Source organism: Ranitomeya variabilis, chromosome 8 (assembly GCF_051348905.1).
Source record: "Ranitomeya variabilis isolate aRanVar5 chromosome 8, aRanVar5.hap1, whole genome shotgun sequence".
Classification (NCBI taxonomy): Eukaryota; Metazoa; Chordata; class Amphibia; order Anura; family Dendrobatidae; genus Ranitomeya; species Ranitomeya variabilis.
In genome coordinates this window covers 123,915,640-123,934,632 of record NC_135239.1, presented here as the reverse complement: position 1 = coordinate 123,934,632, position 18,993 = coordinate 123,915,640, and the positions used below count along the sequence as shown (strand labels likewise).

The 18,993-nt window shown below is 42.2% G+C and overlaps 1 protein-coding gene across 2 annotated transcripts in view; it reads left to right on the top strand.

Moving 5' to 3' along the window:
- The window catches only part of PDE4DIP (phosphodiesterase 4D interacting protein), a 1,987,893-nt gene that overhangs the window by 632,499 nt on the left and 1,336,401 nt on the right, over positions 1 to 18,993 (top strand). For both annotated transcript variants that reach the window (XM_077276217.1, XM_077276216.1), the window contains 2 exons: positions 2,151 to 2,532; positions 16,325 to 16,469. In XM_077276217.1, coding sequence (XP_077132332.1) covers positions 2,151 to 2,532; positions 16,325 to 16,469 — 527 coding nt within the window. The remainder of the gene's footprint in view (positions 1 to 2,150; positions 2,533 to 16,324; positions 16,470 to 18,993) is intronic.

Below are 18,993 nucleotides of genomic sequence, written 5' to 3'. Positions count from 1 at the left end.
TGGAATAGCTGCCAAGAGACCCAGAAGAGGACCGAAACAGCGCTGAAAACTGGAAAAGACCCCGATCAGTGAGTATATTACTATACTTACACTATGTTACATACAAGTTTACACAGGTTTAGGCTATAAAAAGTTTGGTGAGAGAGCTTCTTTAATCACTTTTTGAAATATGATGTATTTGTATGTTATGAGAGGAAAGTACAGTTGTGCTCAAAAGTTGACATACCCCGGCAAAGTTTTTGCTTTCTTACCCTTTTTTCAGAGAATATGAATGATAACACAAATACTTTTTCTCCACTCATGGTTAGTGGTTGGGTGAAGCCATTTATTGTCAAACTACTGTGTTTTCTCTTATTAAATCGTAGTGACAACCCAAAACATCCAAATTACCCTGATCAAAAGTTTACATGCCCTGGTGATTTTGGCCTGATAACATACACAGAAGTTGACACAAATGGGTTTGAATGGCTACTAAAGGTAACATCCTCACCTGTGACCTATTTGCTTGTAATCAGTGTGCGCATAAAAGCTGAGTGAGTTTCTGGGATCCAGACTCTTGCATCTTTCATCCAGCCACTGACATTTCTGGATTGTGAGTCATGGGGAAAGCAAAAGAATTGTCAACGGATCTATGGGAAAAGGTAGTTGAACTGTATAAAACAGGAAAGAGATGCAAAAAGATATCCAATGAATTGATATTGCTAGTCAGCAACATTCAAACTGTGATTAACAAATGGAAAATCAGGGGCTCTGTAAAAACAAAACCACGGACAGGTAGACCAACAAAAATATCATCCACAGCTGCCAGGAAAATTGTTCGGGATGCAAAGAAAAACCCACAAATAACATCAGCTGAAATACAGGACTCTCTGAAAACTAGCGGTGTGGCTGTTTCAAGATGCACAATAAGGTGGCACTTGGAAGAAAAATGAGCTGCATGGTTGAGTCACCAGAAGAAAGCCATTATTGCGCAAATGCCACAAAGTATCTCACCTACAATATGCAAAACAGCACAGATACAAGCCTCAAAACTTCCGGCACAAGGTAATTTGGAGTGATGAGACTAAAAGTGAACGTTTTGGCCACAACCGTAAACGTAACATTTGGAGAGAGGTCAACAAGGCCTATGATAAAAGGAACACCATTCCTACTGTAAAACATAGAGGTGGATCGCTGATGTTTTGGGGATGCGTGAGCTACAAAGGTACATGAAACTTGGTCAAAGTTGAAGGACAGATGAATTCAGCACATTATCAGCAAATACTGGAGGACAATTTGCACACGGGATGTACTTAGACGTTTCAACATGCCAACGATCCAAAACATAAGGCTAAGTCGACCTGTCATTGGCTACAGCAGAACAAAGTAGAGATTCTGGAGTGGCCATCCCAGTCTCCTGACCTCAATATCATTGAGTCACTCTGGGGAGATCTCAAGCATGCAGACATCCCAGGAATTTACAGGAACTGGAGGCTTTTTGTCAAGAAGAATGGTAAGCTTTATAATTTGAGAAAATAAAGAACCTCATCCACAGCTACCACAAAAAACTTCAAGCTGTCATTGATGTTAGAGGGGGCAATACAAGGCATTAAGAAATGGGGTATGTGAACTTTTGATGAGGATAATTTGGGTGTTTTGGGTTGTCATTATGATTTAAAAAGAGAAAACACAGTGGTTTGACAATAAATGGCTTCACCCAACCACTAATCATGAGTGGATAAAAAGTTTTGGTGTTATTCATATTCTCTGAAAAAAAGGCCAAGAAAGCAAAAATTCTGCCGGGGTATGTCAACTTTAGAGCACAACTGTACTTACAGCAGGTCAAACAAGTATTGAACGCATCACTAATTTTCAATACTTTTTCCCTGTGTCTTTTTCTATTATTACGAATAGTTTAAGTTATGGACATCTATGGTTTGATTTCTTTGCCTGTGTGGATTAGATAGGTTGTTACCTACATCTGGTGAGTATTTAATATCAATAGCACCTTTAGAAATATATTTACTTATAAAATTGGTTGTGTGTTCAATATTTACTTCACCGGCTATACATTAAAATGGTAAATATGTACATCATACAACAATGTGATCACTGTGGGAGTCCGGATGTAACTTACAATTGTTATTATTTTATTTTACCATTAATTGCAGAAATTGGAAACATGATCAGTGTCAAAAGGAGCAGGTAAACTTAAATGTGGAAAAGACAAGTGGTACCTTACAACATTGGATAGAAAAAGTGGAGATGGAAGAAGGAATGGATCTGGCAAAAGAACTTAGAAAGCCAAAAGCACAAATAAATTTGGATGACAAGAATCAATACTTTATGGGAAAGTTGGAGACAAATAACACTGTGAAGTCAAACACAATCACCAATGACACAAAAGTACAGAAGTATGTAGGTACAGACATAAATCCTGCACTCTCAAGCCAGTCAAGATTAACATCTTTAAAAAGAAGTTTAAGTGGATCAAATCCAGTAAATGAAGAATTCAAAATTCTTAAGAAAGCTCTTGGGATATTTCATTTATTGGTAAGCATATTCCGAATTTTTACATTTTCCTTTTGTGTTGCAATACAGTGGCATATAAAACTTTGGGCACACTTGGTCAAAATTATTGTTATTTTGAACAGTTAAGCAAGTTGTAGATGAAATGATCTCAAAAAGGTCTAAACTTACAGATGACACATTTATTTTGTATTAGGTAAAAATAAATATTTTTCCATTTTTACATTTTAAAAATTACAAAAAGGAAAACGGGCTGATGTAAAAGTTTGAGGACCCTTGTAGATTTGTGTGCTCAGATGACTTTGACCAAGGTTTCAGACCTTAACCCCTTAACCTCCAGAGGTATTTTCGGTTTTGCATTTTAATTTTTTGCTCCCCTTCTTCCCAGAGCCATAACCTTTTTATTTTTCCATCAATACGGTCATATCAGGGCTGTTTTTTGTGGGACAAGTTGTACTTTTACTTTTGAACAACACCATTGCTTTTTACCATGCAATTTACTAGGAAATGGGAAAAAATTCCAAGTGCGGTGAAATTGTAAAAAAAAGTGCAATTCCACACTTGTTTTTTGTTTTTGGCTTTTTTAACTAGGTTCACTAAATGCTAAAACTGACCTGCAATTATGATTCTCCAGATCATTGCGAGTTCATAGACACCAAACATTTCTAGGTTATTTTTTACCTAAATGGTGAAAAAAAATTCCAAACTTTGTTAGAAAAAAAAAAAATTGTGCCATTTTCCGTTAGCGTCTCCATTTTTTTTTATCTCTGGTTGGGTGAAGGATTATTTTTTGCGTGCCACGCTGACGTTTTTAGTTATATAATTTTGGTGCAGATATTATCTTTTGATCTCCCATTATTGCATTTTAATGCAATGTCGCAGTGACTAAAAAACTTAATTCTGGCATTTTGACTTATTTTCTCGCTACGCCGTTTAGCGATCAGGTTAATCCTTTTTTTTATTGATAGATCGGGTGATTCTGAACATGGCAACTCCAAGTATGTGTATGTTTGATTTTTTTTATTGTTTTATTTTGAATGAGGCAAAGGGGGGTGATTTGAACTTTTATTTTATTTTATTTTTTTCATATTTTTAAAAAACTTTTTTTTTTTTACTTTTGGCATGCTTCAATAGTGGAAGCTGCCACGACCTGATAGTCTCTGCTACAATAGGGTGATGATCAGAACGCCTCTATGTAGTAGAATTACTCACTTGCTATGAGTGCCAACCAGTGGATGGCGCTCACAGCAATCTGGAAGTGTCAACAATAGTGGCCTCCAGGAGACCTCTGGTTGTTATGCCAATGAACCGGTGACCCGCGATCACGTGATGGGGGTCACCGGTGAGCGAGTTTCCGGCCCTTTGGCCTGAAGCTTGAGATAAATGCTGCTGTCAGCATTTGACAGTGGCATTTAATGGGTTAATGTCATGGGTGGATTGTTATTCCACCCGCGGCTATTCCGGTCACATGTCAGCTGTTCAAAACAGCTGACATGTACCAGGAAAGATGTGGGATCACCGCTGGAGCCCACATCAAAGGGTGGGTGTCCGACATCGGCCTACTATTACGCCAGATGTCAGAAAGGGGTTAATTAGTCTGTTTGGGTTATAGCTTGTTCACTATTAAGAAAAGCTAGGTGAAGCTAATATTGCAGCTTTATAAAAACCCAACCTTCTCTAGCCTTGGGCCAAAAAACTACAGCAATGGGTTCTTCTGAGCAGTTGCCTAGCACTCTGAAAATAAAAATGTTGGAGGCCCACAAATCATTCGAAAGCTATAATAAGACTGCAAAGCATTTTCAAGTTACCTTTTCCTCAGTTCAAAATGTAATGAAGAAATGGCAGATAACAGGAGCAGTGGGAGGTCAAGATAAGGTCTGTAAGACCAAAAAACATTTTTGTGAAAGCTGCTCATATGATTGCTAGAGAGGCAAATCATTACCCCAATTTGACTGCAAGAGAGATTTAGCAGACTCTGGAGTTGTTGTGCATTGTTCTACTGTTCAGAAACACCTGGACAAATATGGCCTTCATGGAAGAGTCATCAAAAGAAGACCTCTCCTGCGTACTCACCATAAAATTCAGTTTCAGAAATATGCAAAAGAACATCTAAACAAGCCTGATGCATTTTGGAAACAAGTCATATGTACCAATGAGGTTACACTGCTTTGTGAAAGTATTCAGCCCCCTTGAAATTTTCAACCTTTTCCCACATATCATGCTGCAAACATAAAGATACCAAATGTAAATTTTTGGTGAAGAATCAACAAGTGGAACACAATTGTGAAGTTGAAAGAAATTTAATGGTTATTTTTAATTTTTGTGGAAATTCAAAAACTGAAAAGTGGGGCGTGCAATAATATTAACTTAATACTTTGTTGCGCCACCTTTTGCTGCAATTACAGCCGCAAGTCGCTTGGGGTATGTCTCAATCAGTTTTGTACATCGAGAGACTGAAATTCTTGCCCATTCTTCCTTGGCAAACAGCTTAAGCTCAGTGAGGTTTTGATGGAGATTGTTTGTGAACAGCAGTTTTCAGCTCTTTCCACAGATTCTCGATTGGATTGAGGTCTGGACTTTGACTTGGCCATTTTAACACCTAGATATGTCTATTTGTGAACCATTCCATTGTAGATTTTGCTTTATGTTTGGCTTCATTGTCTTGTTGGAAGACAAATCTCCGTGCCAGTCTCAGGTCTTTTGCAGACTCCAACAGGTTTTCTTCAAGAATGGTCCTGTATTTGGCTCCAGCCATCTTCCCATCAATTTTAACCATCTTCCCAGTCCCTGCTGAAGAAAAGCAGGCCCAAACCATGATGCTGCCACCACCATGTTTGACAGTGGGGATGGTGTGTTCAGGGTGATGAGCTGTGTTGTCTTTACACCAAACATATCGTTTGGCATTGTTGCCAAATGTTCGATTTTGGTTTCATCTGACCAGAGCACCTTCTTCCACATGTTTGGTGTGTCTCCCAGGTGGCTTGTTGCAAACTTTAAATTACACTTTTTATGGATATCTTTGAGAAATAGCTTTCTTCTTGCCACTCTTCCATAAAGGCCCGATTTGTGCAGTGTAGATCTCTGCAGTTCAGAGTGATCATGGGCCTCTTGGCTGCATCTCTGATCAGTCTTCTTGTTTGAGATGAAAGTTTAGAGTGATGGCCGGGTCTTGGTAGATTTGCAGTGGCATGATACTCCTTCCATTTCGATATGATTGCTTGCAGAGTGCTCCTTGGGATGTTTAAAGTTTTGGAAATCATTTTGTATCCAAATACGGCTTTAAACTTATCCACAACAGTATCACGGACCTGCCTGTTGTGTTCCTTGGTCTTCATGATGCTCTCTGTGCTTCAAGCAGAACCCTGAGACTATCACAGAGCAGGTGCATTTATACGGAGGCTTTATTACACACAGGTGGATTATATTTATCATCATTAGGCATTTAGGATAACATTGGATGATTCAGAGATACACAATGAACTTCTGGAGTGAGTTTGCTGTACTAAAGTAAAGGCCGAAAATGAAGAAAGGATTCCAGCTCAACGAGACGGTGAAGAAGTAAAAACTGGGTACTTTATTCACTTCATGATATCATGATTAAGGGTGCTGTGCCACCTGAAACGCGTAGATAGTGTTTTTATTACATTGTGCTGATGTTTTATCCTCTGCTTCCGATATGAAGTGAATAAAGTACCCAGTTTTTACTTTTTCACCGTCTCGTTGAGCTGGAACAACGACTATGGTGAGCTGGACTTATCTTTTTGCTACTAAAGTAAAGGGCCAAATAATATTGCTCTCCCCACTTTTCAGTTTTTGAATATCCACAAAAATTTAAAATAACAAATAAATTTCGTTCAACTTCACAATTGTGTTCCACTTGTTCATTCTTCATCAAAAATTTAGATTTGTATCTTTATGTTTGAAGAATGATATGTGGGAAAAGGTTGAAAAGTTCAAGGGGGACTATTTGGCCACAATGATCAGAGGTATGAATGGAGAAAAAGGACACAGAATTTCACGAAAAGAACATCTCGTCAACCATTAAGCATGAGAGAGGATAAATCATGCTTTGGGGTTGTGTTGCAGCCAATGGCATGGGGACCATTTCACGGGTAGAGGTAAGCATGGATTCAATGAAATGTCAACAAATTTGTGATGCAAACATAACACCATTTGTAAAAAAAGCTGAAGTTGAAAAGAGGATGACCTCTACAAATGGATAATTATGCTAAACACATGTCAAAATCCACAATAGGCAACCTCAAAAGGCGCAAGCTAAAGGTTTTATAATGACCCTCGCAATCGGAACATCATTGAAAATCTGTAGTTAGACCTCAAAATAGCAGTGCATGCAAGATGACCCAGGAATCTCACAGAACTGGAAGAATTTTCCATGGAGGAATGGGTGAAAATACCTGAAACAAGAATTGAAAGACATGCTTGGCACCAAAAAATGTTTACAAGCTGTGATACTCTCAAAAACGGGTTCTTCTAGATACTAATCATGCAGAGTGCCCAAACTTTTGCATCAGCCCATTTTACTTTGTTATTTTTAAAACAGAAAAGATGAAAAAATGTATATATACGATAATGAAGAAAACGGCTGCACTCACCAACCTTCTGTTGCAGGTCACTTTATTCAGTCCATTTGAACACGGCACGGGGGTGTGTACATAGGGTAATGCGGTGGCTGAACGACGGCCGTTTCGCACCTGTCCGGCGCTTCAACGGGTTCAGTGAATGTGCAGGAAATGACGCTTTAAGAAGAACACACAAGATGTGCGCCTCCCTCCAACCTCAATCTGCCCACCACCGGTACACTAAACACTAAAAATACTTAAAAACAATAGATTAAAAACAAGACACTTCACCATAGGCATAAATCATTCCATTACATCTGTCTGAACATACTTTAGTTACTAAACAATGCCTGTATGGCAGGACCACGATTACTATAATTAACCCTCTATTCCCATTCATTATAAGTACGATATACTAATCCCAGAAAAAACTGCGCTATCCGTCAGTCAAAACCGGAGATACTGGTGAGGGGGGTGCACTATGTATATTTTATTTATATGTTATATTGTCACCCTACCATCTCATTACGGTTGCATCTAATGGGCACGGGCTCTCATATCTCTGTGCGGGGCTACTACTAGGGCTATCCCCTCCTTCTGATATAAATATATTTTATAGGAATATTGACATGTCTATTTTGTCATTAAGCCCTGCAGGACCCACAGCTCCCGTCCGCATGATCCATACAGCTTCGCGCTTCAGTAGGGCATTATGATGGTCTCCTCCCCTCCTGGCCATATTGACCCTCTCTATACCAGCAAAAGACATTAAATCTGGGTTATCATTATGGTTTTCACGCATGTGACTAATAAGTCTGGGCACCCCTTTTCCGGTTACTACCGACCTGCAATGCTCTCTAAAGCGTATATATAGACATCTGATTGTTTTGCCTATGTAGAACCTGCTACAAGGACACCAAACCACATAGACAACATACTTGGTTTGGCAAGTAATCAATTGCATTACTCTATGTTCAATGCGACCGATATTCAACACCTTACTTGTGACATGTTTATCGCAATATGAGCAGTGCCCACATCGATGATTGCCTACAGGGGTACTACGTTCTAGCCAGTCACTCTCCCTCTCATTAGTGACCTGGTTGTGCACTATCAAGTCCCTAACCCAGGTACTTCTTCTGTTAGAAATTAAAGGACCCCTTGCTACTACTTCAGCCAGTTCTCTCTCATTGTCAAGCAAGTGCCAGTTGTTTCTGATTGCCGCTCTGATTTGTTGGTCCATCGGACCATACTTAAAACAAAATGTGAATCTTTTGTCCGTAGGATTATGTCTATCTTTAACCATATTACTGTGGCTGTCCATTTTCCTACGGGCCCCTTGCCAAATATGATCAGGGTACCCCCTGTATTTTAGCCGTTGTTCGAGATCTCTAGATTGCCGTAAAAATCCCTCCGATGTGTTATTGGCTCTTTTCGCTCTTACCAGTTGTCCATAAGGTAATGCCCGTTTAGTATGACTGGGGTGGTAGCTTTCAAAGTGCATTAGTGCATTAGTGGCTACTTCTTTCCGATATAATGAGGTCTTGATCTCTCCATCCACTATATCTATGGCCACATCTAAGAAATCCAAATGTGTGCCACCGAATACAGAGGTGAAGGCCATACCCATGGTATTATCATTCAACAGGGTGACGAATTCTTCAAAAATTTCCCTTGGTCCATCCCAAACCAGGAACATATCATCGACATAGCGTAAATATAATCTAATATGTTTGAATTATCTGTTATTTGTTGAATACATGTAAAGCTCCTCGAAATGCCCCAAAAAGAGATTTGCGAATGTGCATGCTGCCGGAGTCCCCATAGCAGTGCCAACGTGAACGCGTTGTGAGTGAGAATAAACATAAGACCGCTACAAATAAATTCTATGACATGGTTCCCTTTCTGTGTGGTCTGCAGAATTTGGCGTATTGAATCCACTCCCAATTGCTGCGGGATCCGCGTGTACAGATTTACGACATCAATGGATGCCAAACTAAAGCCGGGTTGCCACGTGAACTGCTGTATTTGTGTTAAAAATGCCCCGGTATCTCTAATGTAAGAGGGAATTTGTGCCAATAGGGGGCGGAGTAACCAGTCTATGTATTTAGAAAGTGGTTCCATGAGAGAACCCACCCCCTACACAATGGGTCAGCCTGGTGGGTTGTCTATGGCCTTATGAATCTTGGGGACGTGGTACCAATGCGGCCTTATGGGGAACTCCGGCAGCAGCTTCTCAGCAGTGTTACTCGAGAGAACCCTATTTTCAACCGCTTGTCTTAGCAGGGACCTTAATTCCCCTTTAAATTTACTTGTGGGGTCTCCTGCCAATCTCTTATAGGTGTTAGCATCTTGTAACTGCCTATAAGCTTCCTTCACATACTGCTCTTTGGGGATGAGTACCGTTTTTCCCCCCTTATCCGCAGGTCGAACTACAGTGTCCTCCCAACTGGCTATGTCTTTTAGAGCCCTGTTCTCCTGGGGTGTGAGATTGGGTGGAGCTTTTGGATAAATCTGGGCTTCAACGTCCCTAAGGACTTGCGCCTCGAACATGTCAATAACGTTCCCTGGAGATATAGGGGGCATATACTGGGATGTCGTCCCTCCTGTGAAAGGTGCGGTGGGTCCTGTGTGGTATTCGGGGGCATGTGGCACCTCATCAGTGATGCTCAGCAGCAGCTCTGCATCACTGTAGGTGTCCGCTAACACTTCCAACCCCACCCCCGCCATGAAGCCCAATGGGCCTATACTACATGGTTGCTCCCCTTCCAACACCTGTGTAGACCTTGGTTTATTCAAAAAATGCTTAAATAAATGGATCTTACGGATGGATTTGAATAAGTCAATTTTAAATTCAATAAAGTCAAACTCATTTGGGATACAGAAGTTTAAGCCTTTAGCAAGTAGTGACAGGTGTGCGCTGCTCAATGTGTGGCTAGTGAGATTCACCACATGTTGTTCGTGGTGCAACCTCAACGCCTCTGTCTCCATGACACATATTTCCTCTTGCGTTCTTGTGCCGACGCACCGCCTCTTGCCTCCTCGGCGCGTCTTTCTCCGCCTAAAGGGATAGTCTCCTCTGTATTACGATCCTCTGCTGGACTCCTCGGAGCGGCCGCCCCTTCACTCTGGCTCGAATCGGACTCGGTGGTGACATAGTCTTTCCTCTGAGGGATCTTGCATTTCCATGATCTTTTCCTATATCTGCCAGCTCTTTCTGAGTCATAATTCCGTTTCTCGGCGTTCTGTTGTTTGTTCCATGTAAATACCTGTCCCATATCAAAGTCTTTCTTATCTCTTATAAACTTGTCGCGCTTTTTTTGCTTAATTTCCGCTTGTATGGGAATAAGTTTAGTCTCCATTTTTTTTTAAGCAAAGTCCATTGATTATCAGTTAGTCTGGTTTGCAATTCAGCTTTAGTTTTCTGTATATCGGACTCAATCGTCTTATAGTTCTGAATATTAGACGCTAGTACCAACTGTAAAAGCTCTTGTGAGCATTTGAGCATAATTCGCTCTCATTGGGTCTGAAACTCTGGGTCATGTGAAAAATGTGAAATGTCCTTCCACACCCTTAACCCTCGTGGTACTCGCCCACTATCCACATATGATGTAAGAGAATTGTTAGTCCAAAATAATTTTACTTCGCGCTCAGATAGATTTTGCAACTTGTATTCCAATGCCTTGGTGCTTAGTGTGTGTACCTCATCAGCCTGCTCGTATTCCCTGAAGTAGTTAATGACATCCAACCGGCCGGCTTTCAGACCTGAACTCGCAGATCCAGCGTCCGCCTCCATGGTGATAGCTGTGATTTATTCACTGAACTCTAGGTACGCGGTTCCTCCACGCTCTCTGGTCCGTCTGTGTGCTGGGTCTATGTAGATCACAATAAGTATACATATGAAAAAGTCAGCGACCCGCACCACAGATACTGCACTATACGAGCCTGTGGATGAATGAACTCCCGCTGTCCTGCTAGGTATCGGGTGCCAAAGCCAGAAAAGACCAATTGGATGTATACGATAATGAAGAAAACGGCTGCACTCACCAACCTTCTGTTGCAGGTCACTTTATTCAGTCCATTTCATTTCTATTTCAGTTCATCTCATTACGGTTGCATCTAATGGGCACGGGCTCTCATATCTCTGTGCGGGGCTACTACTAGGGCTATCCCCTCCTTCTGATATAAATATATTTTATAGGAATATTGACATAGCCCTAGTAGTAGCCCCGCACAGAGATATGAGAGCCCGTGCCCATTAGATGCAACCGTAATGAGATGGTAGGGTGACAATATAACATATAAATATAATATACATAGTGCACCCCCTCACCAGTATCTCCGGTTTTGACTGACGGATAGCGCAGTTTTTTCTGGGATTAGTATATCGTACTTATAATGAATGGGAATAGAGGGTTAATTATAGTAATCGTGGTCCTGCCATACAGGCATTGTTTAGTAACAAAAGTATGTTCAGGCAGATGTAATGGAATGATTTATGCCTATGGTGAAGTGTCTTGTTTTTAATCTATTGTTTTTAAGTATTTTTAGTGTTTAGTGTACCGGTGGTGGGCGGATTGAGGTTGGAGGGAGGCGCACATCTTGTGTGTTCTTCTTAAAGCGTCATTTCCTGCACATTCACTGAACCCGTTGAAGCGCCGGACAGGTGCGAAACGGCCGTCGTTCAGCCGCCACATTACCCTATGTACACACCCCCGTGCCGTGTTCAAATGGACTGAATAAAGTGACCTGCAACAGAAGGTTGGTCAGTGCAGCCGTTTTCTTCATTATCGTATACATCCAATTGGTCTTTTCTGGCTTTGGCACCCGATACCTAGCAGGACAGCGGGAGTTCATTCATCCACAGGCTCGTATAATGCAGTATCTGTGGTGCGGGTCACTGACTTTTTCATATGTATACTTATTGTGATCTACATAGACCCAGCACACAGACGGACCAGAGAGCGTGGAGGAACCGCGTACCTAGAGTTCAGTGAATAAATCACAGCTATCACCATGGAGGCGGACGCTGGATCTGCGAATTCAGGTCTGAAAGCCGGCCGGGTGGATGTCATTAACTACTTCAGGGAATGCGAGCAGGCTGATGAGGTACACACACTAAGCACCAAGGCATTGGAATACAAGTTGCAAAATCTATCTGAGCGCGAAGTAAAATTATTTTGGACTAACAATTCTCTTACATCATATGTGGATAGTGGGTGAGTACCACGAGGGTTAAGGGTGTGGAAGGACATTTCACATTTTTCACATGACCCAGAGTTTCAGACCCAATGGGAGCGAATTATGCTCAAATGCTCACAAGAGCTTTTACAGTTGGTACTAGCGTCTAATATTCAGAACTATAAGACGATTGAATCCGATATACAGAAAACTAAAGCTGAATTGCAAACCAGACTAACTGATAATCAATGGACTTTGCTTAACAAAAAAATGGAGACTAAACTTATTCCCATACAAGCGGAAATTAAGCAAAAAAAGCGCGACAAGTTTATAAGAGATAAGAAAGACTTTGATATGGGACAGGTATTTACATGGAACAAACAACAGAACGCCGAGAAACGGAATTATGACTCAGAAAGAGCTGGCAGATATAGGAAAAGATCATGGAAACGCAAGATCCCTCAGAGGAAAGACTATGTCACCACAGAGTCCGACTCGAGCCAGAGTGAAGGGGCGGCCGCTCCGAGGAGTCCAGCAGAGGATCGTAATACAGAGGAGACTATCCCTTTAGGCGGAGAAAGACGCGCCGAGGAGGCAAGAGGCGGCGCGTCGGCACAAGAACGCAAGAGGAAATATGTGTCATGGAGACAGAGGCGTTGAGGTTGCACCACGAACAACATGTGGTGAATCTCACTAGCCACACGTTGAGCAGCGCACACCTGTCACTACTTGCTAAAGGCTTAAACTTCTGTATCCCAAATGAGTTTGACTTTATTGAATTTAAAATTGACTTATTCAAATCCATCCGTAAGATCCATTTATTTAAGCATTTTTTGAATAAACCAAGGTCTACACAGGTGTTGGAAGGGGAGCAACCATGTAGTATAGGCCCATTGGGCTTCATGGCGGGGGTGGGGTTGGAAGTGTTAGCGGACACCTACAGTGATGCAGAGCTGCTGCTGCTGAGCATCACTGATGAGGTGCCACATGCCCCCGAATACCACACAGGACCCACCGCACCTTTCACAGGAGGGACGACATCCCGGTATATGCCCCCTATATCTCCAGGGAACGTTATCGACATGTTCGAGGCGCAAGTCCTTAGGGACATTGAAGCCCAGATTTATCCAAAAGCTCCACCCAATCTCACACCCCAGGAGAACAGGGCTCTAAAAGACATAGCCAGTTGGGAGGACACTGTAGTTCGACCTGCGGATAAGGGGGAAAAAACGATACTCATCCCCAAAGAGCAGTATGTGAAGGAAGCTTATAGGCAGTTACAAGATGCTAACACCTATAAGAGATTGGCAGGAGACCCCACAAGTAAATTTAAAGGGGAATTAAGGTCCCTGCTAAGACAAGCGGTTGAAAATAGGGTTCTCTCGAGTAACACTGCTGAGAAGCTGCTGCCGGAGTTCCCCATAAGGCCGCATTGGTACCACGTCCCCAAGATTCATAAGGCCATAGACAACCCACCAGGCCGACCCATTGTGTCGGGGGTGGGTTCTCTCACGGAACCACTTTCTAAATACATAGACTGGTTACTCCGCCCCCTATTGGCACAAATTCCCTCTTACATTAGAGATACCAGGGCATTTTTAACACAAATACAGCAGTTCACGTGGCAACCCGGCTTTAGTTTGGCATCCATTGATGTAAATCTGTACACGCGGATCCCGCAGCAATTGGGAGTGGATTCAATACGCCAAATTCTGCAGACCACACAGAAAGGGAACCATGTCATAGAATTTATTTGTAGCGGTCTTATGTTTATTCACACTCACAACGCGTTCACGTTCATGGACCTCTGGTACCTGCAGACGGTTGGCACTGCTATGGGGACTCCGGCAGCATGCACATTCGCAAATCTCTTTTTGGGGCATTTCGAGGAGCTTTACATGTATTCAACAAAGAACAGATATTTCAAACATATTAGATTATATTTACGCTATGTCGATGATATGTTCCTGGTTTGGGACGGACCAAGGGAAATTTTTGAAGAATTCGTCACCCTGTTGAATGATAATACCATGGGTATGGCCTTCACCTCTGTATTCGGTGGCACACATCTGGATTTCTTAGATGTGGCCATAGATATAGTGGATGGAGAGATCAAGACCTCATTATATCGGAAAGAAGTAGCCACTAATGCACTAATGCACTTTGAAAGCTACCACCCCAGTCATACTAAACGGGCATTACCTTATGGACAACTGGTAAGAGCGAAAAGAGCCAATAACACATCGGAGGGATTTTTACGGCAATCTAGAGATCTCAAACAACGGCTAAAATACAGGGGGTACCCTGATCATATTTGGCAAGGGGCCCGTAGGAAAATGGACAGCCGCAGTAATATGGTTAAAGATAGACATAATCCTATGGACAAAAGATTCACATTTTGTTTTAAGTATGGTCCGATGGACCAACAAATCAGAGCGGCAATCAGAAACAACTGGCACTTGCTTGACAATGAGAGAGAACTGTCTGAAGTAGTAGCAAGGGGTCCTTTAATTTCTAACAGAAGAAGTACCCGGGTTAGGGACTTGATAGTGCACAACCAGGTCACTAATGAGAGGGAGAGTGACTGGCTAGAACGTAGTACCCCTGTAGGCAATCATCGATGTGGGCACTGCTCATATTGCGATAAACATGTCACAAGTAAGGTGTTGAATATCGGTCCCATTGAACATAGAGTAATGCAATTGATTACTTGCCAAACCAAGTATGTTGTCTATGTGGTTTGGTGTCCTTGTAGCAGGTTCTACATAGGCAAAACAATCAGATGTCTATATATACGCTTTAGAGAGCATTGCAGGTCGGTAGTAACCGGAAAAGGGGTGCCCAGACTTATTAGTCACATGCGTGAAAACCATAATGGTAACCCAGATTTAATGTCTTTTGCTGGTATAGAGAGGGTCAATATGGCCAGGAGGGGAGGAGACCATCATAATGCCCTACTGAAGCGCGAAGCTATATGGATCATGCGGACGGGAGCTGTGGGTCCTGCAGGGCTTAATGACAAAATAGACATGTCAATATTCCTATAAAATATATTTATATCAGAAGGAGGGGATAGCCCTAGTAGTAGCCCCGTGCAGAGATATGAGAGCCCGTGCCCATTAGATGCAACCGTAATGAGATGGTAGGTTGACAATATAACATATAAATAAAATATACATAGTGCACCCCCTCACCAGTATCTCCGGTTTTGACTGACGGATAGCGCAGTTTTTTCTGGGATTAGTATATCGTACTTATAATGAATGGGAATAGAGGGTTAATTATAGTAATCATGGTCCTGCCATACAGGCATTGTTTAGTAACAAAAGTATGTTCAGACAGATGTAATGGAATGATTTATGCCTATGGTGAAGTGTCTTGTTTTTAATCTATTGTTTTTAAGTATTTTTAGTGTTTAGTGTACCGGTGGTGGGCGGATTGAGGTTGGAGGGAGGCGCACATCTTGTGTGTTCTTCTTAAAGCGTCATTTCCTGCACATTCACTGAACCCGATGAAGCGCCGGACAGGTGCGAAACGGCCGTCGTTCAGCCGCCGCATTACCCTATGTACACACCCCCGTGCCGTGTTCAAATGGACTGAATAAAGTGACCTGCAACAGAAGGTTGGTGAGTGCAGCCGTTTTCTTCATTATTGTATACATCCAATTGGTCTTTTCTGGCTTTGGCACCCGATACCTAGCAGGACAGCGGGAGTTCATTCATCCACAGGCTCGTATAGTGCAGTATCTGTGGTGCGGGTCGCTGACTTTTTCATATGAAAAAATGTATATTTTTTGCCTAAACTGCAAAGGAAATGTGTCATCTTTAACTTTAGGCCTTTTAGGGATCATTTCATCTTCAACTTGCTTAACTGTTCAAAATAACAGTAATTTTGACCAGGCGTACCCAAACTTTTACATGCCACTGTACAATAGTTCTGTTGGCTTTGTGTTGGTTATTTGATGTGCTCAAAGTGGTCATAATGGGATAAAAGCATTTTGTATTTCCAATATGTATAACCTTAGATCTAAACTTTTTCATAATTTATTTTTGCAGGATGAAAATTGTCCAGCAAGTAGTTGCACTTTGGCCCACAGCAGTATACTGAATGACCCACAGCAGGTTCTGTTTGAGACTCAAAACACCAAGGTTCAAAACACATCAATTTCATTGAATAAAAGACAAAGTGAATCCCTTTTAGGTATGTGTTTTATATTTTTTTTTAGTAAATTAAAGATTATGTGAGGAGCCAAGATTATTTGGAGAGTCATGATAGTTTAGCCTTTTGTCTAAACTTTTTATCAGTTTAATTTTTTCTGGTGTTTGATTTTATTACTGCTATAAATGGGTTTGCTCAAGACCCTGGGCCGACACCAGGTTTCCATACTTTGCAGTAAATGCGGACTTCCGATATTGGGTTACTAAACTGAAAGGGTGGGCAATAGATCAACTGTTAGTATTGGGGATCTATAGACATAGAGTGTAAGACCGGGCCCATTATCATGTCTTGGGAAGAATGTTGACAAAACCCAAGAGAGGGTCCTTCAGAGGTTCTACTGGCCTGGACGTCAAGACTTTCTTACCTATTGTCGGTCCTGTCTTAGACACCAAATAACTGCTCCAGTCTCTCACTTCTGTAGTCCCCTAGTACCATTACCTATAGTAGAGGTACCATTTGACTGAATTGGTATGCATGTTTTGGACCCTAGTTAAGTCCGCCAGTGGGCACAAATATATCCTGGTGGTCATAGACTGCGCAACACGGTACCCGGAGACAGTACCACTGAGAAAGTCCTCCTCCAGGAGTATAGCCTGAGAGCTAATCCATATTTTTCCCTGATGGGCCTGCCAAAGCAGATTCTGACTAAGGAACTCCTTTCATGTCCAGAATAATGAGAAGGCTACCTAAGGCTCTCCAGATTACACAATTCAGGACGTCGGTATACCATCCGCAGATGGACGGTCTGGTGGAGAGGTTCAACAAAATCTTGAAGTCCATTCTCAAGAAGGTCATGGGGAAAGATGGACGAAATTGGGATTGCCTATTCCATATCTGCTGTTTTCTATTAAGGAAGTTTCAGAGGCCTCTGCGGTTTTGAGCTGATTGAGCTGTTGAGGAGAATGGCACTTTTGTAATGATTATTGGAAGCTGAATGAGGTGTTCTAGTTTGATGTGCATCCGATATACAGGGTCAATGAACTCACTGTGAGGCTAGGGTAAGCTAGATACATCACCACCCTTGACCTAATGAAAGGGTACTGGCAAATTCTTCTGTCCCAAAGTGCCAAGGAGAAGACAGCCGTCTCTACACCTGACAGTCACTTCCATTACACCAGAATGCATTTTGGGCTGCAGGGAGTCCCAGCCACCTTCAAGAGGGCCATGGATCAGATCCTATCCCCTCAAAAGAAGTACACCTCAGCTTACATGGACGATAATGTGATCTTCAGCACAGACTGGGGAAGTCATCAGCAGAAGATCCAGTCGGTACTGGATGCGCTGAAGAAGGCAGAGTTTATCATAAATTCAAAGAAGTGCAGAACAGGCCAAATACTTAGGCTATATCATCAGGAGGGGCAATATAAAACCACAAGTGAACAAAGTAAAGGCAATCCAAAATTGGCCGCAACCAGTCTCTAAGAAACAGGATAGGGTGTTTCTGGGAATTGTGGGATACTATCGGCGGTTTATCCCAAATTTCGCCATGATAGCTGCACCACTGACCAACATCATTAAAAGTGCAAAGATGTCCACGGCCAAGTGGTATTCCAAAACTGAGACAGCATTCCAAGAGTTGAAGCTCGCTCTGTGTAAACAGCCACTTGGTCGCACCTGACATCAGCAAGGAGTTCTTGGCCCAGACAGATGCTCCAGAGGTCAAGTTGGGAGCCTCATTGCCCCAGGAAATAAATGGTGAGGAATGCTCAATTCTATCTCTAAGTAGGAAACTCTCCTCTTGTGAAAAGAATTATGCTATAGTAGAAAAAGAATGCTTGGCCATCAAATGGACAATTGACATCCTGAGCTAGGTTGAAAGTTCAGGCTAGTGATGAATGAGAGCCAGAAAGACGAAAAATGCCTGGGTGACTAGCTGGTTTCTAGCACTCCAGAACTTCAACTTTCTGTGGAGGATAGGCGTGAGAAACTACACGGTAATGCAGATGCCCTGCCTAGAGTGTCCTGTTTAGTGATTAAAGATGCCAAAACCAATGGCTTTGGGCAGAGGAGGGGGGGAATATGTGAGAAGATTACTGCTAAAATACTGGAGGGGAGATATGTGTCACTCAACTGATTTGAATCTGGAAAAATGCTCCAGTATACTAAGTGTTGAGAGGGGTTAATTGGCCATATTAAGAGCTGAGTTTTAGTGAACAGCAGAAGAGTGGGTGGGAGGCTGTTCACCATATCTTCACCCCAGGGTGTGGTTCAGAAGCTAAATGTGCAGCCTTTGGAATCAGTGTTTGGTGTCTCTACAGATGAGAACTGCAGAACTGTCCTTGTGTTAAAGAAAACAGAACATTGTTTCATTTTTTCCCTAAGTGGGCGGATCTCCGCAGCCACACAGACTGTACTATATTTTATTGTAGTGAAATCTCCACCAGGGGGAGCTGGTGAGGGAAGAGAGGTTAAACACTAAGTGTAGTAACACAGAGGTCAGGCACAGGTGGCACAGGTAATGAGAGAAGTCAGACAAGCCAAGGTCACACACAGAGATATCAGCACT